Source organism: Carcharodon carcharias, chromosome 12, assembly GCF_017639515.1.
Source record: "Carcharodon carcharias isolate sCarCar2 chromosome 12, sCarCar2.pri, whole genome shotgun sequence".
Taxonomy (NCBI): Eukaryota; Metazoa; Chordata; class Chondrichthyes; order Lamniformes; family Lamnidae; genus Carcharodon; species Carcharodon carcharias.
The window spans coordinates 109,364,101-109,387,438 of record NC_054478.1 but is presented as its reverse complement, the minus strand read 5'-3'; the positions used below and the strand labels follow the sequence as shown (position 1 = coordinate 109,387,438).

At 42.7% G+C, this 23,338-nt stretch overlaps 1 protein-coding gene across 1 annotated transcript in view; it reads right to left on the bottom strand.

The window, feature by feature from the left end:
• Positions 1 to 23,338, bottom strand: part of kcnh3 (potassium voltage-gated channel, subfamily H (eag-related), member 3) — an 856,837-nt gene that overhangs the window by 96,395 nt on the left and 737,104 nt on the right. Inside the window, exons 12-13 of the mRNA XM_041200258.1 lie at positions 22,131 to 22,345; positions 8,287 to 8,621 (exon numbers count right to left, since the gene is read on the bottom strand). Coding sequence (XP_041056192.1) covers positions 8,287 to 8,621; positions 22,131 to 22,345 — 550 coding nt within the window. The remainder of the gene's footprint in view (positions 1 to 8,286; positions 8,622 to 22,130; positions 22,346 to 23,338) is intronic.

Below are 23,338 nucleotides of genomic sequence, written 5' to 3'. Positions count from 1 at the left end.
CAATGAACATCAATGAGTTGGCCTACTTTTTAAAGAAAAGCTATAAAAGTTTAAAATAGAATAATGGTTAAAATGCCTTGGCCCATTTAAGAACTCCATCACCCAAGGAGCTACCTCAAGGCCCATTCTAATGCCATTCCATTCCAAACAGACAGAATATCACTGTAGACTTTATTTAAATGCTTTGCAATAGTTAAATAAAGCTATGGCTTATTTTTTTTTGCAAGACCATTTTAAATGAATCTAAAAGGGTCACCAGAAGATCACACAAATGGAGCAGATATGACAATATGGACATGAGCTAGATTTTCTGTTTACCCCAGCACCTATTCCACCCCTGCATCATTAATGGTAGTGACCAGGAAATGTTTCTGAGTTTCAGCATTGCTTTGTGTCTCAAACTTCAGTGCAACTGGAGTAACTTTGAAATACTGACAACCAGATCGTAAAGTTACTAGTGGGAGCTACGTACTTTGTTCCACAAGAAAACATAGCCTCCCCAGGCCCTGACCCAGTGTTTGTCCTGTGGTCGGGGGGTGGTGCTGGCTTTAGAGGTATCCATGAAAAGTTAAAGTCTTTTGGTGGGTCTCAGACTCTCCAGAGATTGTAACTCTACCTTGTTTAGTCTATCTTGCTAGGAGATGAACCAGCAAGTAGCAATGAAGTCAGTAACTACTTAAAGGAACAGCTACTACTTCTTTCTGGAGATTATGGGGGTTGAATTCAATAACCCCTGAAAATGGGCACAGAAATTGTGAGGCGCGATTAACCTGCACCTATTGATTGGGCAGCACGATCCCAACCTCATGTTACCTGCTCATTTCCATGATTGCTGTAAGCAGCTGCGCTTCCTCTGCACTCCTTGACAGTGACAGGAGTCTGCCATCAGACCAGCCAGTGCACCCAGCATCTTGGCATGCATTCTCATTCACCATTCTCCTGCGTGCCATCCTACTGAGGTCCTCATCCGGGTCCTCTTCAACAGCATTTGTCTTCCACCTCACCCTCCGGTGACCTGGCAAGCAAACCAGCGATGGAGAGTAGAGTAACAGTCAGAAATTGTGCCATAGACACCACAGATAAAGGGAAAATGAAACTATGTAAAGTGATTAAACCAGGGAAGTAACGTAAGAAACATATGAATCAAGCATTAGAACAGTAGGGCAAGTTAGGGTGTGCGCCCCAACCAAGCAGTTTTTCTACAAATGCCATGAAGTATAGGAAAAATTTTAATAAATTGCAGAAATAAATTCAACGTGGAAGGTAGCCATGGTGGATAATATGAGACATGGTTCCATGGCAGTCAGACTGGGAACTAAATATACCAGGTAACAAGGTCTATGGGAAAGATAGGGAAAACATTTGGAGGTGGAGGAGTATTCTTAGTGATTAAGGATGAAATCACTTCAATGATAAGAGAGGGTAAAATAAGAGGTAAGCAGACAATGGAGACTTTATGGGGAGGATTAAGAAATATAAAAAAGATTCACTCCATTGTTGATGGTTATGTATAGCTGAGATAAGCAGATATTTGGTCTCTCAGGAAATCAAGGGATATGAGGAATGGGCAGAAAGGGAAGGTAAGCCAGAAGATCAGCCATGATTGCATTGAATGGTAGAGCAATCCTGATGGGCCAGACTGTCTACTCTGCTCCTACTTCTTATGTTTCCAGGCAATTGACTGCAAAGGGACAAACATCTGGAGTGCCTTGCACTACTTAAAAACTAGTCTACACTGCTTAAAGTGAGGTATATTGTGGCTGCTGCTGGTGCTGAAATGATTCTGAATATTGTGCTATGGAAGTTTCAACAATGGTTCCCATGGGAGGGCACATGCACCAAGGTTTTTGGAGACTGCACTGGAAAAGAGTGAATGAGATGGAAATAAGGAGAGATGTCCTGAATCCTCAGGGAGTGCGGATACCCTCCAGACACATGCTCAGAAGTTAGCAGTGAAGGTCGATGCTAGAAGCTGGATGCAATGTAGGAATAAGTTTAATGATCTCACAAGAGGTGTCAAGGTCATGAGTACTTCTTTAAGTGCTATATACAACCAGCTACATCACTAGCTTCATCCATTGCTTAATTCACTACAACCAAATCATTCACCTACCAACAATCTCCATCAATCAGCACTCACACCTGGGATTCAGATGCTTCACTTCATCCCCATGCACTCAGTACTGCTGCAAGTCTCACACACTTGCAGCTCACACACTGGCAGTTACTCAATCATGACAGCCACATCACCCAAGTATATTGCATGACACTGACTAACAAACATCCCTCTTTCATGGAGAAGATTGGTGCATAACCAGAAGCAGCAGGAATTAATGGGAGGGAAGAGGCATGCCTACATGTTTTAACTCCTATTAGGAGACAGAGCTGGCCATTATAGGAAAGTTGTTGCTGAGAACCCTTTTGCCCTGCCCACTTTCTTCTAGCAGTTGCCCTGTGTGTACTCACTTATTCTCTCCATCATGGTCAATGCCAAGAGGAACATCTACTAGCCCACCCATATCTGGAAGCAACTGGTTTGTACACAGCCTTTAAGTCACCAACATGTGCTTTAGCACCAGCTAGTCCATTCCCTGTAGGCTACTGAAACTTTAAACCAAGTATGAAAATGCACGCAAAACACATAGAATTGCAGCAACAACCAGAAGAAATAAAATAGTAACTAACCTGCAAGTAATTGATGATCCTTCTAAATACTGATGGTGGGGAGTCCTTCATGCCTCTGGACACCAGTTTGGTAGTGCGGGTTTAAGAGAAGGCTTAGGTTGCAGTGTAAAGCTCCACAATGGAGTGCTGACATCAAGTCAGCATGTACCTGCCTGCTCTGTATTCTGCCAATGGTCGTTGAGTGTTTGTGCATAAATATGGCATCAGGTACACTTTCTGGCATACTGAACCACATTTTGCTGGATTATTGGGCATTACAGAGTACAATTTTTCCCCCTTTGACCCCAGTGACCACTTCCGTGAGAACTGTCAATATGTCCAATTACTAAATTTGTTGCAGGAAATCTGTTCAGGAAAACAGTTAGACACTTCCAGAAGAATAACTGAGATGAAACCAGGGAAAAAGGATAGATAATAAATCAACTAGCACTCTCCAATCAGGTGTACTTGGGAGATTTTACATCACCAATTTCTGGTTGTAAATTGAAACTTTTCACAAGCCCCTGGGGCTAAAAACAATCCATCAGTATGACAAGCCCAAACTAATGACCAGAATTAATGAGTCCAAAAACTCCCAGTGAAGTAAATTTCCTTAGTCCTTTGACATGTAGTTAACCTGAAGTGACAGTAAAATGACAGTTTTATGCACGAATGAAACTATATTTAACATACTAACAAGAGGCAGGAAGTGATGGTTAAAAACAAAGTTTCACATCAAAACTGAATGGGAATCAATAAATTATGAGTTTAGAAAATGGGTTTTAGTTATTTTGTAACTAGAATTAGGTGAGAGTAGGCTAATTTTACAATAATATTGCGGAAAATTATTTGCTGATTGTCCTGCTCAATATTGCATTATATTACAAAGCCCCTACTCAAGAGTGTTCAGATTGTGGGACAAAATTCCACAACAAGAGAAAAGCAACTACCTATTCACAAATAAATAAAACAACATGAAAATAAACTGGGTTGCAATTCATGACTTTCTGGCTACTTGCACCTTTCCCAATGGCAAACAAATAAAAATGCATAGAGGACTGTACTGATAATGGGGTCACCAAATAGAAAATTATAGATAGAAACTCTGCCATTCGTTAATAAGCAAATATTACATTAATAAAGTTCTGTCCAAACTTATAGTGTATTTTAAGTAGTGCATTTCTTTGTGTTGCTATAATTTACCTTCACTTTCAGTTGCAGAATGGACAATTTTCTAATCATGCTCCAATCATATTACTGATACCATTTAATTAAATCCTAACCCAATCACATCACTGGCTTTCTATCTAACCTAACCCTTTCCCAAGCACGTAATTTCTATTTTACCTAACCTAACTTCAATCCATTCATACACTGACATGCTACCTAATCTAATCCTGATCTGATCACATTTTTGGCAACCTATCTAAATTTGACCCGATCGCATCACTGACCTCTACCAAGCCCATTCATTTCACCAGCATCCTACTTTATCCAACCCTGACCTAAATAGCAGGTGGTTAGTCTCATCAGAAAACACCTAAATATTAAATTCTCTGAGTGTACAATTGCTCTCAAAAGCTCACAGGAGATTATCACTTAAAGCATAAATTCCATTAAATGAACATGGATTAGATCATTAGTCGAGCACAAAGTAAAACTTAATTTGTGTGGAAATGTGCCATTTTCAATTCTTTTAACTTGGTTGCAAATCTGCATGTGAAACAACAGGAAGGTGCTCTGTTCTAGAAATTCAAGTGCTGAATTAGAGGTGACACCAATTCTCTTCCCTCCCTGTGCTTTAAGCTGGAAAGGAACCACACGCTCTAAGTACGATGCAGCCTGGCTGATGGAGTTATGCTTGAACTTGGTTCTTAGCCTGTCTCAATTGTACCCTGGCACAGGCCTATACAATGATGGACGTTGGGCTAAGAAATGGGGGTGGGTATACAGGATACAGCTAAAGGATAAGACCAGGCAGGATCCAGGTGCAAAGCCCAAAGCCAGTACCTAGAGGCATCTCTGCCTCTGAGCACCCTTCTGATGAATGAAGAACTGGGAACACTCCCTCTAACCAAACTTAAATGGGAATGAATTGCCTCTACATATTTCAAGCACTTTGCTCCATATTGGAGGAAGCTCTAAAGATCCTGGAGCAATGCTAATTGGGGAAAGGTCTTCGGCCTCTGCGTCTATTTCCTTCATTTTGCATTCGGTAAAATAATCAAAGGGAAATCAGCCCCAATTAGGCTTGAATCTTAAAATGAATGAGGGTTATTTTGGATATTTCTGTCCAATCATATCTTTCTGTTCATTCGCCCTGGGAATCTTACCAACTAGGGAACATCCGCTTTCACTGGTACTGTTTCCAATAATGTACTTCCCATTTCCCAAGGTCTGTCATATTATCTGTCCTTCTGAACTGTCCCTCACAGTGTGCAAGTTATTTATGGAAATATAAAACAAAGGGTCGATTCTCCAACTGGGTGCCAAGCAATGCAGGACAGGAAATCAGGAGTCCACATCCCATAATTTTCTACCCATTGATTTAAATATTTGGGCAATCAAGGTCTGTAGTTCCATCATTTCGATCAGAGAATCTGCCTCAAAAGAGAGCCCAGGACACATTCTTGGACCATGGCCCATTCTGAAAAACATCCATTTACCCAACTATCTCTGCCCAGCCTTTCCTTTCTCCATTGCGGCTGCATTCTCTTTGGGACCTGGTGCGCTATCTTTAAAATTACTCTTTTGTGACATGTGATCAAACCACTTCCGAAAATCTATATATACACCCAATGAGTTCTCAATACTGGATATTAAATGTTGTTTCTATGTAAAAATGTGAACAATATCATTGAAAGACCCTACCATAAAATGTACTGACTTCACAAAAAGTGTCCAAACATTAAAACTTTTGTGCCTGGATAAGCTGTACTTAAATAAAATAGATATTGAAGGGTGACTTTTGATTAATATCTTGATTGTACATTGTTGTTCCCTGCAAGTAGCCTTTCCAAGACCAAATTTCATGAAATAGGGCACTTACAAGCATGGCCACAATTGACAGGTTAGCAACAAGAACAAAATCTATTAGTGAAGAAATACCTGAGGCCAGACATTTTCCCCTTCAGGAGATTTCATTTAGTTCAATAGAAATTTGCTGCTACTTTTGACCACTTTGTGGGCTAACCTCCACAGACTAAGAAAACACATCAGCCGCTCCCATGAAAGGGGCCCAAAGCAGTTTTAAATTCCCACTAAAAATAATGGAAAATCGTAAGTCAATGGATTCCACTCGCAGCTATTTCACTTTGCTCTCAAGGTGACCACTTATTCCAGGTCCAGCTGTATGAATCACTAATGGGAAGTTAAAACGCCCACATCCCATGAAAGAATAAAGAAAAAAAACTTTCATGTAGAAACCTTACAACTGACAGGGAGACCAAGCTTTCATAGGACTAGTCTGGACTAGGTTTGAACTCAGAGACAGAGATGAAAGTCCAACTTTGCCCAGAACTTTCTTCCCCTTCCCTGTATACTCTACATATACTGGAAAGGATTTCTGTTTCCACAAATATACTCAAGCTAACTCCATCACGTCAGCTTGCTAAGCATTACTTGAAATATATTTTTCCTAAGTCCTTCCCATCGTTTATATAATTTTAAAACCAACGTTATTTATTCCCTTTTTTTTGTTCAGAACCACAATATTGAGAGTCATCATCTGAGGCAAAATCAGGAAAAATTAATAGTGTTTCTCAAAAGTCAGTCTTTGTATATTGAGTTTTATCATTGCTGAGTTGTTGATGTTAAACATATTGGCTAAAATCTTCTGGTCTCCAGATTGTTGGAGATCAGGCATATAACAGAAGACGTGCGTCAGGACCACCGCGATCACTACCCTCAACCACAACTACCCCCCTCAACCATCTGACAACACCAGACCCAGACCCAGCCCCCGGCTACCCTTGACTACCCTTTGGCTCGACCAACTCTGACTGGACCAGACTAACCCCCTGACTGGACCAGACTAACCCCCCGACTGGACCAGACTAACCCCCACAACCGGACCAGACTAGCTGCCAGCTGGATCAGACTAGCCCCCAACCGACTACCCCCTGACCACCCGCCCTCGATAACCCGGCTTCCCCTGATCACCCAATCTCCTCTTGACCCTCAGACAATCCCCTGACGCAGTACCCACCCACCCTTGACTACCCTCCAACCCGATTACACATGACCGGACCAGACTACCCACCTGACCAAATCAGACTATCACCCAGCCGGATCAGGCTACCCCCGCCCCTGGCCAGACCTGACTACCACTTCCGACCACCCGACTATCCCTCCAACCCAACCTGATTCCTCCCCCGACTACCCTGACCACCTGACTATCCTCCAACTGACTACCTCCAACGCAACTACCCCCGAGCATCCAACTACCCACCCTGACCCGACTACTGCTCCCCCAACCAGACCTGACTACTCACTCTCCCACCTATCCACCAACCCACCTCATCCACCCACACATTCGCCCAACTATCCACTTCACATCCACTCACCTATTCATCCATTAACCCATCCAATCACCCACCCATTCACCCATCCTCCCACTCACTCATATAGTCACCCATCCACTCATCTACCCTGTGACATTAAAAGTCTGTCACTATAACTATTTACCAGAATAAGGCAGATAGTGCCATAAAACAGGGGTGTGTCCTCTCTTCCCCCAGTGCTAATCTGCTTGCTGGAGTTCCCAGGGAGACATTTCGCTGTGCATTTCGAACAGCTGAAGAAATGCGCAGCAGCATCAGATAAGGGAAATCTTCGTAGGCAGCAGCAATGCTGCGGTGACCAGAAGATTCATGCCCAAGTGACAGTTCACTGGACAATCCCCACATAACTCTCCGAATAAGAGGGTATAATTAAACTGGCAGACACCCTGATTCCTGCAGCATTCACTGATTCCTGCAGCATTCACTGGAGTACAGTTCCACTCACAGGAAGCATTAACTTTACCTATGGTTAGTCCATTCATTAAACCCTGTAAAAATCAATGGATAGGTCATTTGTTATACCTGGGTAAATATGTTAACAGACATACCATTCACAAGGGTCTGCAAAAATACCAACATTCACTAAACTATGTGAACATAGTTACAAATAGCTCATTCACCAGATTCTGTAGATATCAGTAGAATATGTAAATATGCCAATAAATAGACCATTCACTAAACACTATAAAAGACCAATAAGCAGCTCATTCATTGAGTTCTGGTAAATACACTAATATTTACAATTCTCTCCTTTCTGTAATTATACAAAAGACAGCTCATTCACTGTATTACATAAATATACAATAAGTAATAGTCAGAGCACAGTGATTTTGGTAAAAAGCTACCATTCCCAAATATCCCAACATCCTTTTCAATTTGGGCTACAATTAAGTCTTACATTAAACGCAAGACCTTGACTGTGACCTGTTGAATGTGATTTGTGCAATTTGAATTGGCTGCATTGGGATGATGAACTGAATGAAACCTTCACTGCTAGTCAAAAAATAACAAATAGATTCTATCTTAGAGTCTCTATTTAATGGCACAAAAAGTCACTTACCTTGGGCTGAGATCAGGGATTGCAGTACAGTTTATAGTAGGGATTTGTAATTTGGATGGCTTGCTTCCATTGCTGTTCAAAAGTCTGCCTTTGCCAATATCCTTATTGCTGTTCTGCAGGGTTCCTGTGGGTGGAGCAGCTGGCTGGGCCAAGTGTTTTGCTGGCAGTGAACACCTGCTAACCTTAGGCGAGTGAAACACTTTGATGGGTGACGTTATTCCTGTTGTACTATTTGCATTAGGAGCCAGGGGTGTGTTCTCATCGTCTTCGAGCTCTTCGTCCTCCTGGATAGAGGGCAGCTTTTGGATAAGGCCCCCGTTGTGCTCATATTCCAACTACAAAAGTGCACAAAACAAAACAAGACCTTTCAAATGACCAGTGCTGAGAGAATGATAAATTAATGTAATTGGACCTTACACATGATGTCCTTTGTGTTAAGAGCATTGCAATAATACATTCATTAGTATTTATAAAAGAAAGTCGTTATTTTGAAGCCCATAAAGAAAGAATTAGAGAGACACTTGGGGTGATTTTAACCCAACCTTCTTGCAGGAATGGGGTGACTCACTGCATGGTTAAAATTACCCCTGTAAACTTACTGCCTCATTCCAACTTGCCGGTACCTTAACTGGGCCTTTTTGTTTAGGTGACCATTATACCTGCCTGACTCAGAACTTTTCACTTTCTTGTGACATACCGTTTGAGGGTGTACAAGTTTGAGGATGAGACCATAAATTTGAAATTTACTTAAGGTTGCATCAAATACTTAGCTGCACTTAATGCTGATTTTACAGTTTTTTTGAAATGCGAGCGATGTCAACTCAAACAAGTGGGTCCAGTGCAGCTGGCAGGCGCCCACAGCTGGCAACAACAACAGCTAAACACCATCTCCCAAACAGCTTCCGCCTGCTAGCCTGACTGAATGCAGTTAGTTACTTTGGTATTGCACTGAGGTCTTTGGGTCACGAACTGGCATCACCATGAAACCAATATAAAAGTAGCTTTGGAAGTTAAAGAAAGACCTGCAATTGTATAGCGCCTTTCATGACCTGAGGATAAGACCTCAGCATAAGACATAGGAGCAGAAGTTGGCTATTTGGCCTATCGAGTCTGCTCTGCCATTCAATGAGATCATAGGTGATCTGATAATCCTCAGCTCCACTTTCCTGCCTTTTCCCCATAACCCTTGATTCCCTTAATGATTAAAAATCTGTCTATCTCAGCCTTGAATATATTTAACAACCCAGCCGCTACCCTCTGTGGTGAAGAATTCCACAGATTGATTTCCCTCTGAGAGGAAAAATTCCTCCTCATCTCTGTCTTAAATTGGGCGACCCCTTACTCTGAGATTATGCCCTCTGGTCCTAGTCTCTCCCACAAGGTGAATCAGCCTCTCAGCATCTACTTTGTCAAGCCCCCTAAGAATCTTATATGTTTCAATAAGGTCGCTTCTCATTCTTCTAAACTTCAATAAGTACAGGACCAACCTACTCAACCTCTCCTCATAAGAAAATCCCTCCACACCTGGGATCAACCGAGTGAACCTTCTCTGAACTGCCTCCAATAACAGTATATCTTTCCTTAGATAAGAAGACCAAAACTGCTCACAGTATTCTAGGTGTGGTCTAGTTATTGCCTTGTATAGTTTTAGCAAGACTTCCCTATTTTTATACTCCATTCCCTTTTAAATAAAGATCAACATTCTATTTGCCTTCCCTATTATCTGCTGAACTTCTATGCTAGCTTTTTGGGATTCATGCATGAGGGTCCCTAAATCCCTCTGTGCTGCAGCCTTCTTCAGTCTTTCTGCATGTAAATAATATTCAGCTCCTCTATTCTTCCTGCCAAAATGAATAACCTTACATTTTCCCACATTATATTCCATCTGCCAAGTTTTTGCCCACTCAATTAACCTGTCTATATCCCTCTGTAGACTCTTTGTGTCATCCTCACCACATGCCTTCCCACCTATTTTTGTGTCATCCACGAACTTGGCAATAGTACATTCACTTCCCTCATCTAAGTCATTAATATATATTGTAAATAATTGTGGCCCCAGCACTGATCCGTGTGGCACTCCCCTGGTTACAGGTTGCCATCCTGAAAATGACCCCCTTATCCCAACTGTATGTCTTCTATTAGTTATCCAATCCTCTATCCATGCTAATAGACTACTCCCAACGCCATGGGCTGTTGTCTTATTAAGTAGCCTTTTGTGTGGTACCTTATCGAACGCCTTTTGGAAATTTAAATATATTACATCTACTGGTTCCCCTTTATCTTTCCTGCTTGTTACCTCCTCAAAGAATTCTAATAAATTGTCAGGCATGATTGTCCCTTCATAAAGCCGTGCCGACTCTGCTTGATTAGATTAAGCATTTCTAAATGCTCTGCTATTACATCCTTCATAATAGATTCTATCATTTTCCCAATGGCGATGTTAAGCTAACTGGCCGATAGTTACCTGTTTTTTGTCCCCCTTCCTTTTTGAATAAGGGTGTGACATTGGCAGTTTTCAAAACTTCTGGGACTTATCCTGAATCTAAGGATTCTTGGAAGATTACTACCAGTGCATCCACTATTTGTGTAGCTACTTCCTTTAAATATCCTAGGATGCAACCCATCAGGACCAGGGGACTTATCAGCCTTTAGCCCCATTAGTTTCCCTAGTACTTTTTCTCCAGTGATAGTTATTGTATTTATTTCCTTTTGCCCCTTGATTATTTAGTATATTTGGAATGCTATTAGTGTCTTCTACCGTGAAGACTGATGCAAAGTATTTATTCAACTCCTCTACCATTTCCTGGTTCCACATTATTATTTCCCCAGCCTCATTCTCTAAGGGGCCTATGTTCACTTTGGCCTCTCTCTTCCTTTTCATATATTTAAAGAAGCTCTTACTGTCCATTTTTATATTACTTGCTAGTTTACCCTCAAAGTTTATTTTCTCCCTTTTTTTTGGTCATCTTTCGTTGTTTTTTAAAACTTTCCCAATCCTCTGGCTTATCACTAATCTTTGCCACATTGTATGTTTTTTCTTTCAATCTGATACTATCCTTAACTTCCTTGGTTAACCATGGTTGGTTTATCCCCTTCTAGAGTCCTTCTTTCTCACTGGGATAATTCTTTGTTGTGAGTCATGAATTATTTTTTTAAATGTCTGCCATTGTTCATCAACTGGCTTTTCTGCTAAACTCCTTTCCCAGCTCCACTCCAGCAACTCTGCCCTCTGCCTTTGTAATTACCCTTATTTAAGTTTAGCACAGTTGTTTCTAACCCAATTTTCTCAATCTTAAACTGAATGCTAAATTCTACCATGTTATGGTCACTGTTTCCTAGGGGGTCTTTTCCTCTGCCTCATTACACATTGCTAGATCCAAAATAGCCTGATTCCTGGTTGAATCCACAACACATTGTTCATGGAAACTGCCCCGAATACACTCTATGAATTCTTGCTCGTGGCTACCTTTGCCAATTTGATTTTCCCATGAAGATTAAAGTCACCCGTGATTAATGTACTGCCTTTTTTACATGCCCTCATTATCTTCTGATTTATCCTCTGTCTTACAGTATAGCTACTGTTAGAGGGTCCATAGACTACTCCCACCAGTGTCTTCTTCCATTGTTATTTCCTACCTCCACCCATATGGATTCTACATCTTCTGATCCAAGATAATTTCTTGCTATTGTACTTATTCCATCTTGTACTAACAAAGCTACCCCAGCACCCTTTCCTTCCTGCCTGTCCTTTCGAAAAGTCACGTACCACTAAATATTTAGTTCCCAGCTTTGATCTCCTTGTAACTACGTCTCCGTAATGGCTATAAGATCATACCCATTAACCTGTATTTGTGCCATTAATTCATTTATTTTGTTCTGGATACTATGTGCATTTAAGTAAAGAGCCATTAATTTTGCCTTTTTACCATTTTTTCCCCATTTGACCCTATTTGCTGTTTTTTTTTTATGTTTGTACCCTCCGTCCTTTCCTGTCACACTCAGGGTATCAATACCTAAATAGCTGTCCTGTAATACTACCATTGCTTTGTTAGCCTATGCATCCCCATTCCAGAACCCTCCCCCACTATTTAGTTTAAAGCCCTCTAGATGTTTCAAAGTGCAGCAGCCAATTTTAGTGCAACAGTTAAATACTGACCAAATAATCTGTTTTAGTCATGTTGGTTGATGGATAGATGTTGGACACAGAGGAGACCAGCTCTTCCTTGAAATAGTGCAACAGGATCTCTTACATCCAAATACAGCACCTCTGATAATTCCTCAGTGCTGAAGTACTTGCTGACGATGTGCTCAAGTCTTTGAAGTTAGACTTAAACCCATAACCTTCGGACTTGGAAACAAGAGTGCTGCCGCTGAGCCACATCTCATACGAACTTACTCAGCTATCCTTAACATTTTCTGATCAAGTGTGGTAAGTATGCACACTGAATTTTTGAGATTTCCGACCAGGGTGCAAAAACTCTAATTCTGAGTCTGCAAGCTTCAGTTTGATATTTTTCTCCTAACTCACTGGTTCAGCAGCTCAGCAGATTAAACAATGAATCATTTCTGATATTAACATACCTGAAACGAATCTCCTTCAGTATAGCTGGCAATGTACACAGGACAGCATCTTTGTGTAAAATGTTATAATTTTGTTTTGCTGCAGCGTACAGATAAAGTTAAACTGGTATTTTAACAGTTATGTCAAACTTAAGGAAAACAGGTTTCTCATCCCTTTCTGGAAAAAAGAAATTTCAAATTTAACCATCATGAGAAAAACTTTTAGTTGGTTGGGTGGAATAACCAAGTGCTTACTACAGCAGGGCAAGACATTCTAGTGTGGTATTTAGCTAATTAATTGGGACACCAGTGTTCCTTGCCTACTTTGGAGTAAGGGTAGGTTTTGGACTTGCTGTGTTGGCTTTGCAAATTGGCTAAGCATTATAGCGACAACCCTATAAACAACAGAAACTGAATCGACCGGTTGTTACAATGGTCAGCCAATGCACCATGCACGCCTTAGACTTGGGCAGCTAACAAAACATCTGTCCCAATACTCACTCCATTCCTACAAACTTCCCATCATCCTGCATGAAAGACTATATCCCTATTTCCAATCTATTGCCTCAGGTTAAAGTTCAGAAACATTTTTAAAGAAGCAAAGGTGTTTAGGTGAGCTTCTCATCAAAGCCCTACTCATAATGCAGCCAGTGTTTTTTTAAATTAATGTTTTTCCTGCACAACAAAGTGATAGAAGTAAATGCTGGGAAAATAAAACACTTCCCATTCTGAGCATTCACATCAAGCACTCTCAGGTCAGGTATAGCATGGCTAGATACAGAATAGAGCCAGCTGTACTGTATCCCAAAAATGTGGCTCATTCTTAGTCTCCACTGTATCAAGGCAACACTTTCCAATTTCAATTGTACAAATGTGTTAAAAGTGAAAATACACCCAAATGCATCAACCTATTCATTAGAATTAGGACATAAAACAATTTTTGCCTCGCAATAATTGAATAAGAATAGTATTTGATTTGAATAATCAGGAGTTTGTTCTTAATTGCAGGGATGGAATGGAGACTGGGGAGTGAGTCTCTCCACACAGCTCTTGTGCATGTCTTAAATGACCTAACAGACAAGTTGCGAGCAGACAGTTTTCATGGCTTCTTGGTCAGGATAGGCTGTGGCATCATGGAAAGACCATGAGGAGGAGAACTATTTTAAAATGGATCAAAACATATTTTTGTGTATTATGAACAACAAAGTTTTTCTTCTATTTTGGTGCATAGATTTGCTACAGGCATTACTTTCAGACTGGTCTTTTGATTCAGCACCATGGGTCAATGAAAACTGCGCATTAGGTTAGAACAACATTTCACTATTGGGATCTATGCCTGAATTCATTACAGACTGATGGGCAAAAGTTGCCTCTTTCCTCGAGTTGTAAAGGCAATGCAAAATGAGTTTGGGCAGTCTCAACAAAGAGTCTAGTGGGAGCAGATACAACAGCACAAAACATGGCTTAGAATTCTGATTGGCCACTGCATAGACCTGTTCATGTAGGTACAAGGTCAATGTGAAAGTCATTTGGCAGCTGGGCAGGCATACAGGCAGCATTACACACACTGCTTATTGGCTGCATACTTGTTAGGAGGAGTGGAAAATTGGGATTTTTTGAAGCCAACTAAAGGCAGCCAGCACCTCTGAAAGGGGATGTGCACACTGGTTGCAAACACTAGGCAAACATCACAAGTGGAGAAATATCCGCAAGAGTTACAGAAAGGATATCCAGGCCCTCCAGCATTGGAGGGTCAGATCTGGACAGTGGGCAGGGTGAAGGGTTCATATTCCCTCTCTGGGAGGGGTGGAGGTGGGGGTGGGGGGGGGGTGTGTGGCGGGGTGGTAGTCACCAGGCAACGTCCCCACTGCTAGTGGGGAGAGGTTGCTGAGGAGCTCAATGCAAGAAACACAGCTCCCAGAACATGGCTTCAATGATTCAATGACCTCATCAGAGTTGTAAAGGTAAGAATCTTACCGTGCACTTTATAGGTAGGCTGGAGGAAGGATCTTCATGTGGTAAATCACTGGCAAAAATGTGTAGAAACTAGGGTGCTATCCTACTGGAAGGTGAGATCACATACTAGCACTGTTGATGAGGATTCAAATGCTGACTTTGTGTCCAGTCTACTGAACAGGCTGATGGACACACAACAGGAACTGCAAGATGCGGAAGGCTGTCAGTGAGCTTGTGTGTGATGGCTCAAAGCATGGAGGAGTCCAGCTTCAACTTGTGTTGGGCTTTAACATGAACATGATTATCTGAGAATACACCTTGGAGGAGCACTAAAGTAGATAAATGAGTACAAAAGGCAGGCACTAAAGGATTGGCTCTATGGCGATCTTCAATTCTTCCTGTTAAGTGCTGTACACATATGGAATAGAATTGTTGGTGCATTTTTTCTGGATTTGTTATTGATTGAAGCAAGACCCATAAGGTTGGACTGAAAGAAAACAATCAGATGATGGTATAAAGGATGATGGTGATAAGGAATGTGTTAACTGTTGATGATTTTGAGTTAAGGATGGTTCATATGAAGAGCTCTTTGATGTCATGTGCCATCTGGGGAGAGGACATTCCTTGTTGCAATGAGCTAGATTGTAACTTGACTGCTTTGATTGAAGAAAGGTGGTACAGAAGACCAGCACAGAATAAATGAGCTAATAAAGCTGCCTGGTTAATGGGCAGAGACTAGGATGATGCACTATCTATAAACTGTACTTTCAGGGAGTGAAATCTCTTTCCATTAAGAAAAATACCGGCATGAAGAGCGGTAGTATATGAAGCAACGTGGGGTAGTCAATGGTAGCTTACACCCTGGAGAAGAATGCAATGTGGGTAAGGCCTAGTATTCTCATCTCCTGTTCTCTGTTCATTGGGAAAGTGATGCCTGTGCTCTTCTTATACCCTCAGAAGTGTTCCTGATATAATCCTGTGCAGCAATCTTAGAGATGTCACTCGTATCACTAACTGCAGCTTGGAAGGATCCCAGTGCTGTCCATGTTTGAGGCTCCAGCTGTGGCTGCAGATGCAACAGGTGAAGTAGCTTAGTGACAGCCTCTTTTGGCAAAAAAAATTGATTGGGGAGCTGGTGGCATGGTGGTATTGTTGCTGGACTAGTAATCCAGAAACCCAGGGTAATGCTCTGGGACTGGAGTTCAAATTCTGCCATGGCAGATTGTGGAATTTGAATTCAATAATAATTGAAAAAATGATGACCATGAGTCGATTGTTGTAAAAACCCACCTTGTTCACTAATGCTTACCTGGTCTGGCCTACGTGTGACTCCAGACCCACAGCAAGGTTGACTCTTAACTGCCTCTGTCTAAAAGGAATGGAACTGGACAAACCACCTGGCATTGGCAACAGCAAACTCAGCCCTGTTGACCCTGCAAAGTCCTCCTCCCCAATATCTGGGGGCTCACATACTTATGGAAACATACCTTTCAGACAATGTCCTGACCCAATGGAGGACAGTGGCAGCACAGTGGTATACAGTAAGGAGTGAGTTGCTCTGGGAATCATCAACATCGACTCTGGACCCCATGAAGTCTCATGGCATCAGGTCAAACACGAGCAAGGAAACCCCCTGCTGATCACCACATCCTGCACCCACTCAGCTGATGAATCAGTACTCTTCCATGTTGAACACCATTCGGAGGAAGTGCTGAGGATGGCAAGAATATACTCTAGGTGGGGAACTCAAATGTCCATCATCAAGAGTGGCTCAGTAGCACTACTATTGACCAAGCTGGCTGAGGCTAAAGGAAATAGCTGGTCATCCTTACCAACCTGCCTGCCGCAGATGCATCTGTCCATGACTGTATCGGCAGGAGTGAATTCAGCACAGTCCTTTTGGACGGTGGAGACGAAGTCCCGTCTTCAGATTGAGGATACCCCCCACCCCCCCCACCCATCGTGCTGTGGGGCACTACCACCGTGCTATGGGATAGATTTTGAACAGATCTAGCCACTCAAGATTGGGCAACCATGAGGTGCTGTGGGTCATCAGTAGCAGCAGAATTATACTCAACCACTCTGTAACCTCATGGCCTTGCATATCCCCCAACTCTACTATTATCACCAAGCCAGGAGATCAACCCTAGTTCAATGAAGAGTGTAGGAGGGCATTCCAGGAGCAGCACCATGCATACCTAAAAATTAGGTGTCAACTTGCTCAAGCTACAACACATGACTACTTGCATGACAAACAGCAAAAGCAGCAAGTGATAGACAGAGCTAAGTGATTCAACAACTAACCGATCAGGTCTAAGCTCTGCAGTCCTGCCACATCCTGTCATGAATGATGGTGGACCATTAAACAACTTAAGGGAGGAGGCTTCACAAATATCCCCATGATGGGGGAGCCCAGCACATCAGTGCAAAAGGGAAGGCTAAGGCATTTGCAACACTCTTCAGCCAATTCGATCCATTCCACATGATATTAAGAAATGGCTGAAGGCACTGGATACTGCAAAGGCTATGGGCCATGAAAATATTCCAGCAATAGTACTGAAGACTTGTGATTCAGAACTTGCCGTGCCCCAAGCCAAGCTGTTCCAGTATAGTTACAACATTGGCATCTACCCAGCGATGTTGAAAAATGCCCAGGTATGTCCTGTCCGCAAAAAGCAGGGCAAATCCAACCTGGCCAATTACCACCCCCATCAGTCCACTCTCCATCATCAGTAAAGTGATGGAAGGGGTCATCAACACGACTGCTATCAAGCAGCACTTGCTTAGCAATAACCTGCTCACTGATGCTCAGTTTGGATTCCGCAAGGGCCACTCAGCTCCTGATCTCTTTACAATCTTGGTTCAAACATGGACGATAGAGCTGAACTCCAGAGGTGAAGTGAGAGTGACTGCCCTTGACATTAAGGCAGCATTTAACCGAGTGTGGCATCAAGGTGCTCTTGCAAAACTGGACTCAATGGGAATCGGGGGAAAATTCTCTGCTGGTTGGAATCATACCTAGCACCAAGAAAGATAGTTGTGGTTGTTGGAGGTCAATCATCTCAGTTCTAGGACATCACAGCAGGAGTTCCTCAAGGTAGTGTCCTAGGCCCAACCATCGTCAGCTGCTTCATAAGGTCAGAAGTGGGGATGTTCGCTGATGCTTGCACAATGTTCAGCACCATTTGCGACTCCTCAGATACTGAGGCAGTCAATGTCCATATGTAACAAGACCTGGGCAATATCCAGGCTTGGGCTGACAAGTAGCAAGCAACATTTGTGCCACACAAGTGCCAGGCAATGACCATTTCCAACAAGAGAGAATCAAACCTTGCCTTCAATTGCATTACCATGGCTGAATCCCCCACTATCAACATCCTCAGGATTACCATTGACCAGAAACTGAACTGGACTAGTCATATAAATACTGTGGCTACAAGAGCAGGTCAGAGGCTAGGAATCCTGCTGTGAGTAACTCACATCCTGACTCCCCAAAGCCTGTCCACCATCTACAAGACACAAGTCAGGAGTGTGATGGAATACTCTCCACTTGCCTGGATGAATGCAGCTCCAACAACACTCTAGAAACTTGACACCATCCAGCACAAAGCAGCCCGCTTAATTGGCAACCCATCCACAAACATTCACTCCCTCCACCATCGACGCATAGCAGCAGCAGCTTGCACCATCTCAAGATGCACTGCAGGAACTCACCAAGCCTCCTTAGACAGCACCTTCCAAACCCATGAATGCTACCATCTAGAAGGACAAAGGCAGCAGATACATGGATTCACTGCCACATGGAATTTTCTCCCCCAAGTCACACACCATCCAGACTTGGAAATATATCGCCATTCCTTCACTGTCGCTGGGTCAAAATCCTGGTTCACTGTTGCTGGGTCAAAATCTTGGAACTCCCTCCCTAACTGCATTGTATCTAAACCACATGGGCTGCAGCGGTTCAGGAAGGCAGCTCACCACCACCTTCTCAAGGGTAATTAGGGATGGACAGTAAAGGCTGGCTTAGCCAGTGACACCCACATCCCATGAATGAATAAAAAAATGGCACAGGGGAAATTGCTCCTCAATAAAACTGAGATATGAGGAGCAATCCCACTGTGAGAATGGCCTCTGCTTGATCAATGCCCTCCTTTTCCAACTTCTCCCAACTGCTCATGTCTTCTCTGCTGCTCCCCTTTGTGTGTTGAGGATTAGCAATTTAAATAGAACTCCAATCGGGTCCTTGTTGCCTGTTGGCACTATTTTCTGGATGACTTTATCACATGGTCAGCCAGGCACTGAAGCAGATCAATTTTAGAAGAGGGTACGAATTTTAGAATGAACATTTTAAATGTTTCTGGCGCATGACTTGGATGCCTACAGAGAAGCCCAATCCAGTAAGGTGGGCAGTGCATTCCCAGTGAGAGAATCATTGCATGCAGACCATCTGCCAAATTGGATACTTAAGCACCCACCTTATGCCAATAAGATTTTTACATTGTGAACAAATTTCTAGGCCAAAATAATCCACCTGACTGAAAAACTTGAGGTTCAGACATACTCTTGTGCCAGAATAGATTGCAAATTTGATGTGTGCTATACCTTACCTGATGAGAAAATTTGATGCTAATTCCTTGGATTTAAGAAGGAAGAATATGGTCCCTTCCCTCAGCAATGATATGTCTTACGCTGATGAACACAAAAAAATCACCCAAGAGATATAAATAAATAAAAAGCAAAGCAGCTTTAAGCTGGGACATGTGTAAGACAATCCAGTCTTTTTTGTGATGTTAGCCAATCTTTGTGTGCAATGGAAAGATACAATCATTTCAAGAGGTTAACAAAATTACGTTTTAACCACAAGAATAAAATACAAATGGGCATCTCCCAATCATATTTTTGGGAAATACATGTTTCCTCTTTCAGAAATTTCTGGTGGAGGTGAATGCTGTGTCACGAGAGTAATATGGAGGCTTCTCACTATCAACCTGCCAAATATTTTTAAATCTCGCTCTCCATAATTCATAAACGTGGACTCATTCAGTCTTCCAGTTGCTATTTTTAGCAAGGGTAGCAATCCCTTCGGGAACTCAGAAAAGCTAGCCAGAAACAAATTTTTTTTAAAAAGCTTGCATGCACAAATGAGCAGTCTTCAATGTATGTGCAGCCTTGACTCTTTCCGGCAGTCTGCAAAAAGGAGGATTTTGTTGAATTATTGAAACTGTCTTTCTCATTTTTCTGCTGCAACATATCATCTGGGAGGTAATTACAGAAATCTGCAAATCAATTTTTTCCCCTTCCACGCTCTTGAAACAATTGTATCAGCATGTGCAGAGAAGCCTGCCCTGTCTGTATTATTGATGAGTCTAGGGAGGAGGGAGAGTGCATGCTGCTATTTTTAGTTCTAGTCTCACAGCCAAAGTCCCTGAGAGACTTGCAAAGCTCCAGGACAAGCTGGTGTTATTTTAGGCTGTGCTGGTTATTATTAGAAACAGTCTGTCAGATCTCATTTGAAGCAGAAATACCTTTCAACTCCCAACAGTAAAAGCCCTAGCACTGCACAATCATATGTTTCTAAATTCAGTTTCCTTCAATCTCCCAGACCAATCACAATTAAATCCTTCATAAATGTCCTGGCTGGTTTTACCACGATTATAAAATATCACCCCTATTATACATTTCATGCTGCACTGTCAATAATGAATAGGGCTAGCCTCATGTTGTGGTCCTCATGCTTTCTACGCCTGCACTAAATGATTTCTATCTTTAATTTTCATCCCTCCAATCTTCTTCCCTCCTCTCTTGCAGGCACCGACTCAACAGCACCTTGATTTGTTTTGACATAAAGAAGCAACCCAAGGTATTCCTCAGATGGGTGTAAGGAAATGGATGCTGATGCAGGAAGAGAGAGATTAGACCTGGTGATTGAAAGTATGGCTGAAGAGAGAGGTTTTGACCAGGTTTGTAAAGTGGAAAGAGAGGTGGAGAGGAAACGTGATTTAGGATGGGAGTCCCAGAGCACAGGATAACACCAGGTGTGATTCAACAAGCAACAGATCCACTTTTGCAGGTAAATGGACAGAGTCATGACAGGCTATATAATTGCAGGGGGCACTACTGCTGAGCTTGTTCCAGTCCTCAATCAGTATCCACGCCACCGCCACTACCACCGCCACCACCAGCTGGCGGGCTGGGAGGCTGGGAGCATTTAATTGGGCAGGAGGGTGCGGGGTGGGGCACCCACTGTCTTTGTGCCTCTGCCTGATTAAATCCAAGGCAGGAAGGCATGTGGATGGCCTTCCTGCCTGGATGCTACCTGAGGCCATTAAGTGGAAAACTAATCCACACTTAAGGGCCTCATCCCGCCACCTCTGGTTGAAAGGGGAAATTGCCATTGCAGGGAGCATGATAAGCAAACCCTGTCGCATTTCGTTATGGGCTCCTGAGGGGGGTCCCAACTTCAAAGGCACTCAAAGCCTGATCAAGGGGCCCAGCATCGGGAAGGGGGTGCTGCTGAGAGCCAAAACCCCTGCCCTTTCTTCTGACCCCTCCCACTCCACCCAGCCAGTGACCCCTTCCCTGTGACCCCCAGCTCACCCATACTACCCTGTGGCCTGGGTCCCTCATTGATCCTTGGCCTCTAGTGAGTGTATTCCTGGCAGCAGTCACTGCTCCTGCTGGCGCACCCACATCAAGCAAGCCATGGCCTCTGATTGGCCAGCAGCTCTCGGGGAGTCAGGAGCCTTTCCTCTGGCATCCTAAATCTTGGGGAAGGCCCGACACTAGCCAGTTAAATGGCTGATGAGCACTTAATTCCTGCAGACCTTCCCCAGTGGAGGCGATGCATATTCCTGAAGGTTCTCCTGCCAGCAGTTGAGACCTCTGTCGCCAACAGTAAATTCAGCCCCATGTGTTCATTTGCAGCAGGGTTTTTTAGTTAGTAATCAGGAATACTCTCTCTGGCTGATGTCTTCCCCTCCTAACGTTCCCTACATTACAAAGTAGTTATACTTCAAAAGTATGTCGTTGGCTACAAAGTGCTTTGGGATGTCTTGAGCTCATGAAAGGTGCATTTTAAGTCCAAGTTTTTCTATTTTCTTTCCCCTTAGCCCAAATGTGTTGAGGTCAATTGTATCACCCCAAAACTTATCTCAGCTGTCATCAACTATCTTTCCACAAACTGGAGTGTGTACCGCACAAATTGCATTTACCACTAAGCCATGGGGAAGCTTAGGAGTTTGTACTAGATATATTTTATCAGTTGTGGACTTATAAGTTAGAAACACATTCAATAGTTTACTTTCGATTATTTGAAGGCATGAACTTACATCAGTGTCATTCCCTTCTCGCAGGTTGTAGGTCAAGTCGTGCTGAATATCGTCAATGAATTTCTGCGCATATTCAGGATACAGTTCCAGTACTTCCCTCAGACCCTTCAGGATGATATATTGCAGGTCACAGTAGGTCAGAGCCTTCACATTTGCATTGGTCTTAATCACCTGGTCCTTTGCCAAAAAGTCAGAGCCAATCAAGTCGCCTTTTCCTGGATAGGTGAAGAGAAACCCCAAGTCAGTAGTTTTCTGCATCTCTCTGGGCCAGCTGGTGGAACGTGTGCAAAGATAGAGGTGCTAGACACATGGGAGGGTTGGGGGGGGTGGTGTGGGGGGTTGGTGGTGGTGGTGGGTAGTGTTCACTGGCTGAATCCAATCTGCTCAAATTCTGTACTAGTAGGCATTGATACCTTATTATTTATTTATCATTACGCTGTTCCTGTGAAAATACAAATTATTACTGAACAACACAACGTACTGTAAAGTTGTCCTTGATTCTGTACTAAGCACCTAAGTTCAATAAAAATTTGTAAGCTTTCAGTTACTATTCAGTTACAGATGTGGCTTTGAATAAACCATGTCAATGTCTGGCCCTTTGGCAGAATGCTGCAGTACAGAGGGATCTGGGTGTCTTTACATGAATCACAAAAAGTTAGCATGTAGATACAGAAAGTGATTAGGAAGGTAAATGTAATGTTAGCCTCATTGCAACAAGGATAGAGTATAAAAGTGGGGTAGACTTGCTACAACTGTATAGGGCATTGGTGAGACCGCACCTAAAGCAGTTTTAGTATCCTTACTTAAGGAGGGATATACTTGCATTGGAGGCAGTTCAGAGAAGATTCGCTACTAGGCTGACTCCTGGGATGAAGGCATTGTTTTATGAAGAAAGGTTGAGCAGTTTGAACCTATACTCACTGGAGTTTAGAAGAATGAGGGGGGATCTTATTGAAACATATAAGATTCTAAGGGGGCTTGCCAGGGTAGATGCTGAGACGATGATTTCTTTCATGTGGGGAAATCTTGAACAAGGGAGCAAAGTTTAAAAATAAGGAGTCTCCCATTTAAGACGGTGATGAGGAGGAATTTCTAGTCTCAAAGGGTCGTTAGTCCTTGGAATACTCTTCCCCAGAGAGCAGTGGAGGCTAGGTCATTGAATATATTCAAGGCTGATTTAGACAAACAAATTTTTTATCCACAAGGGA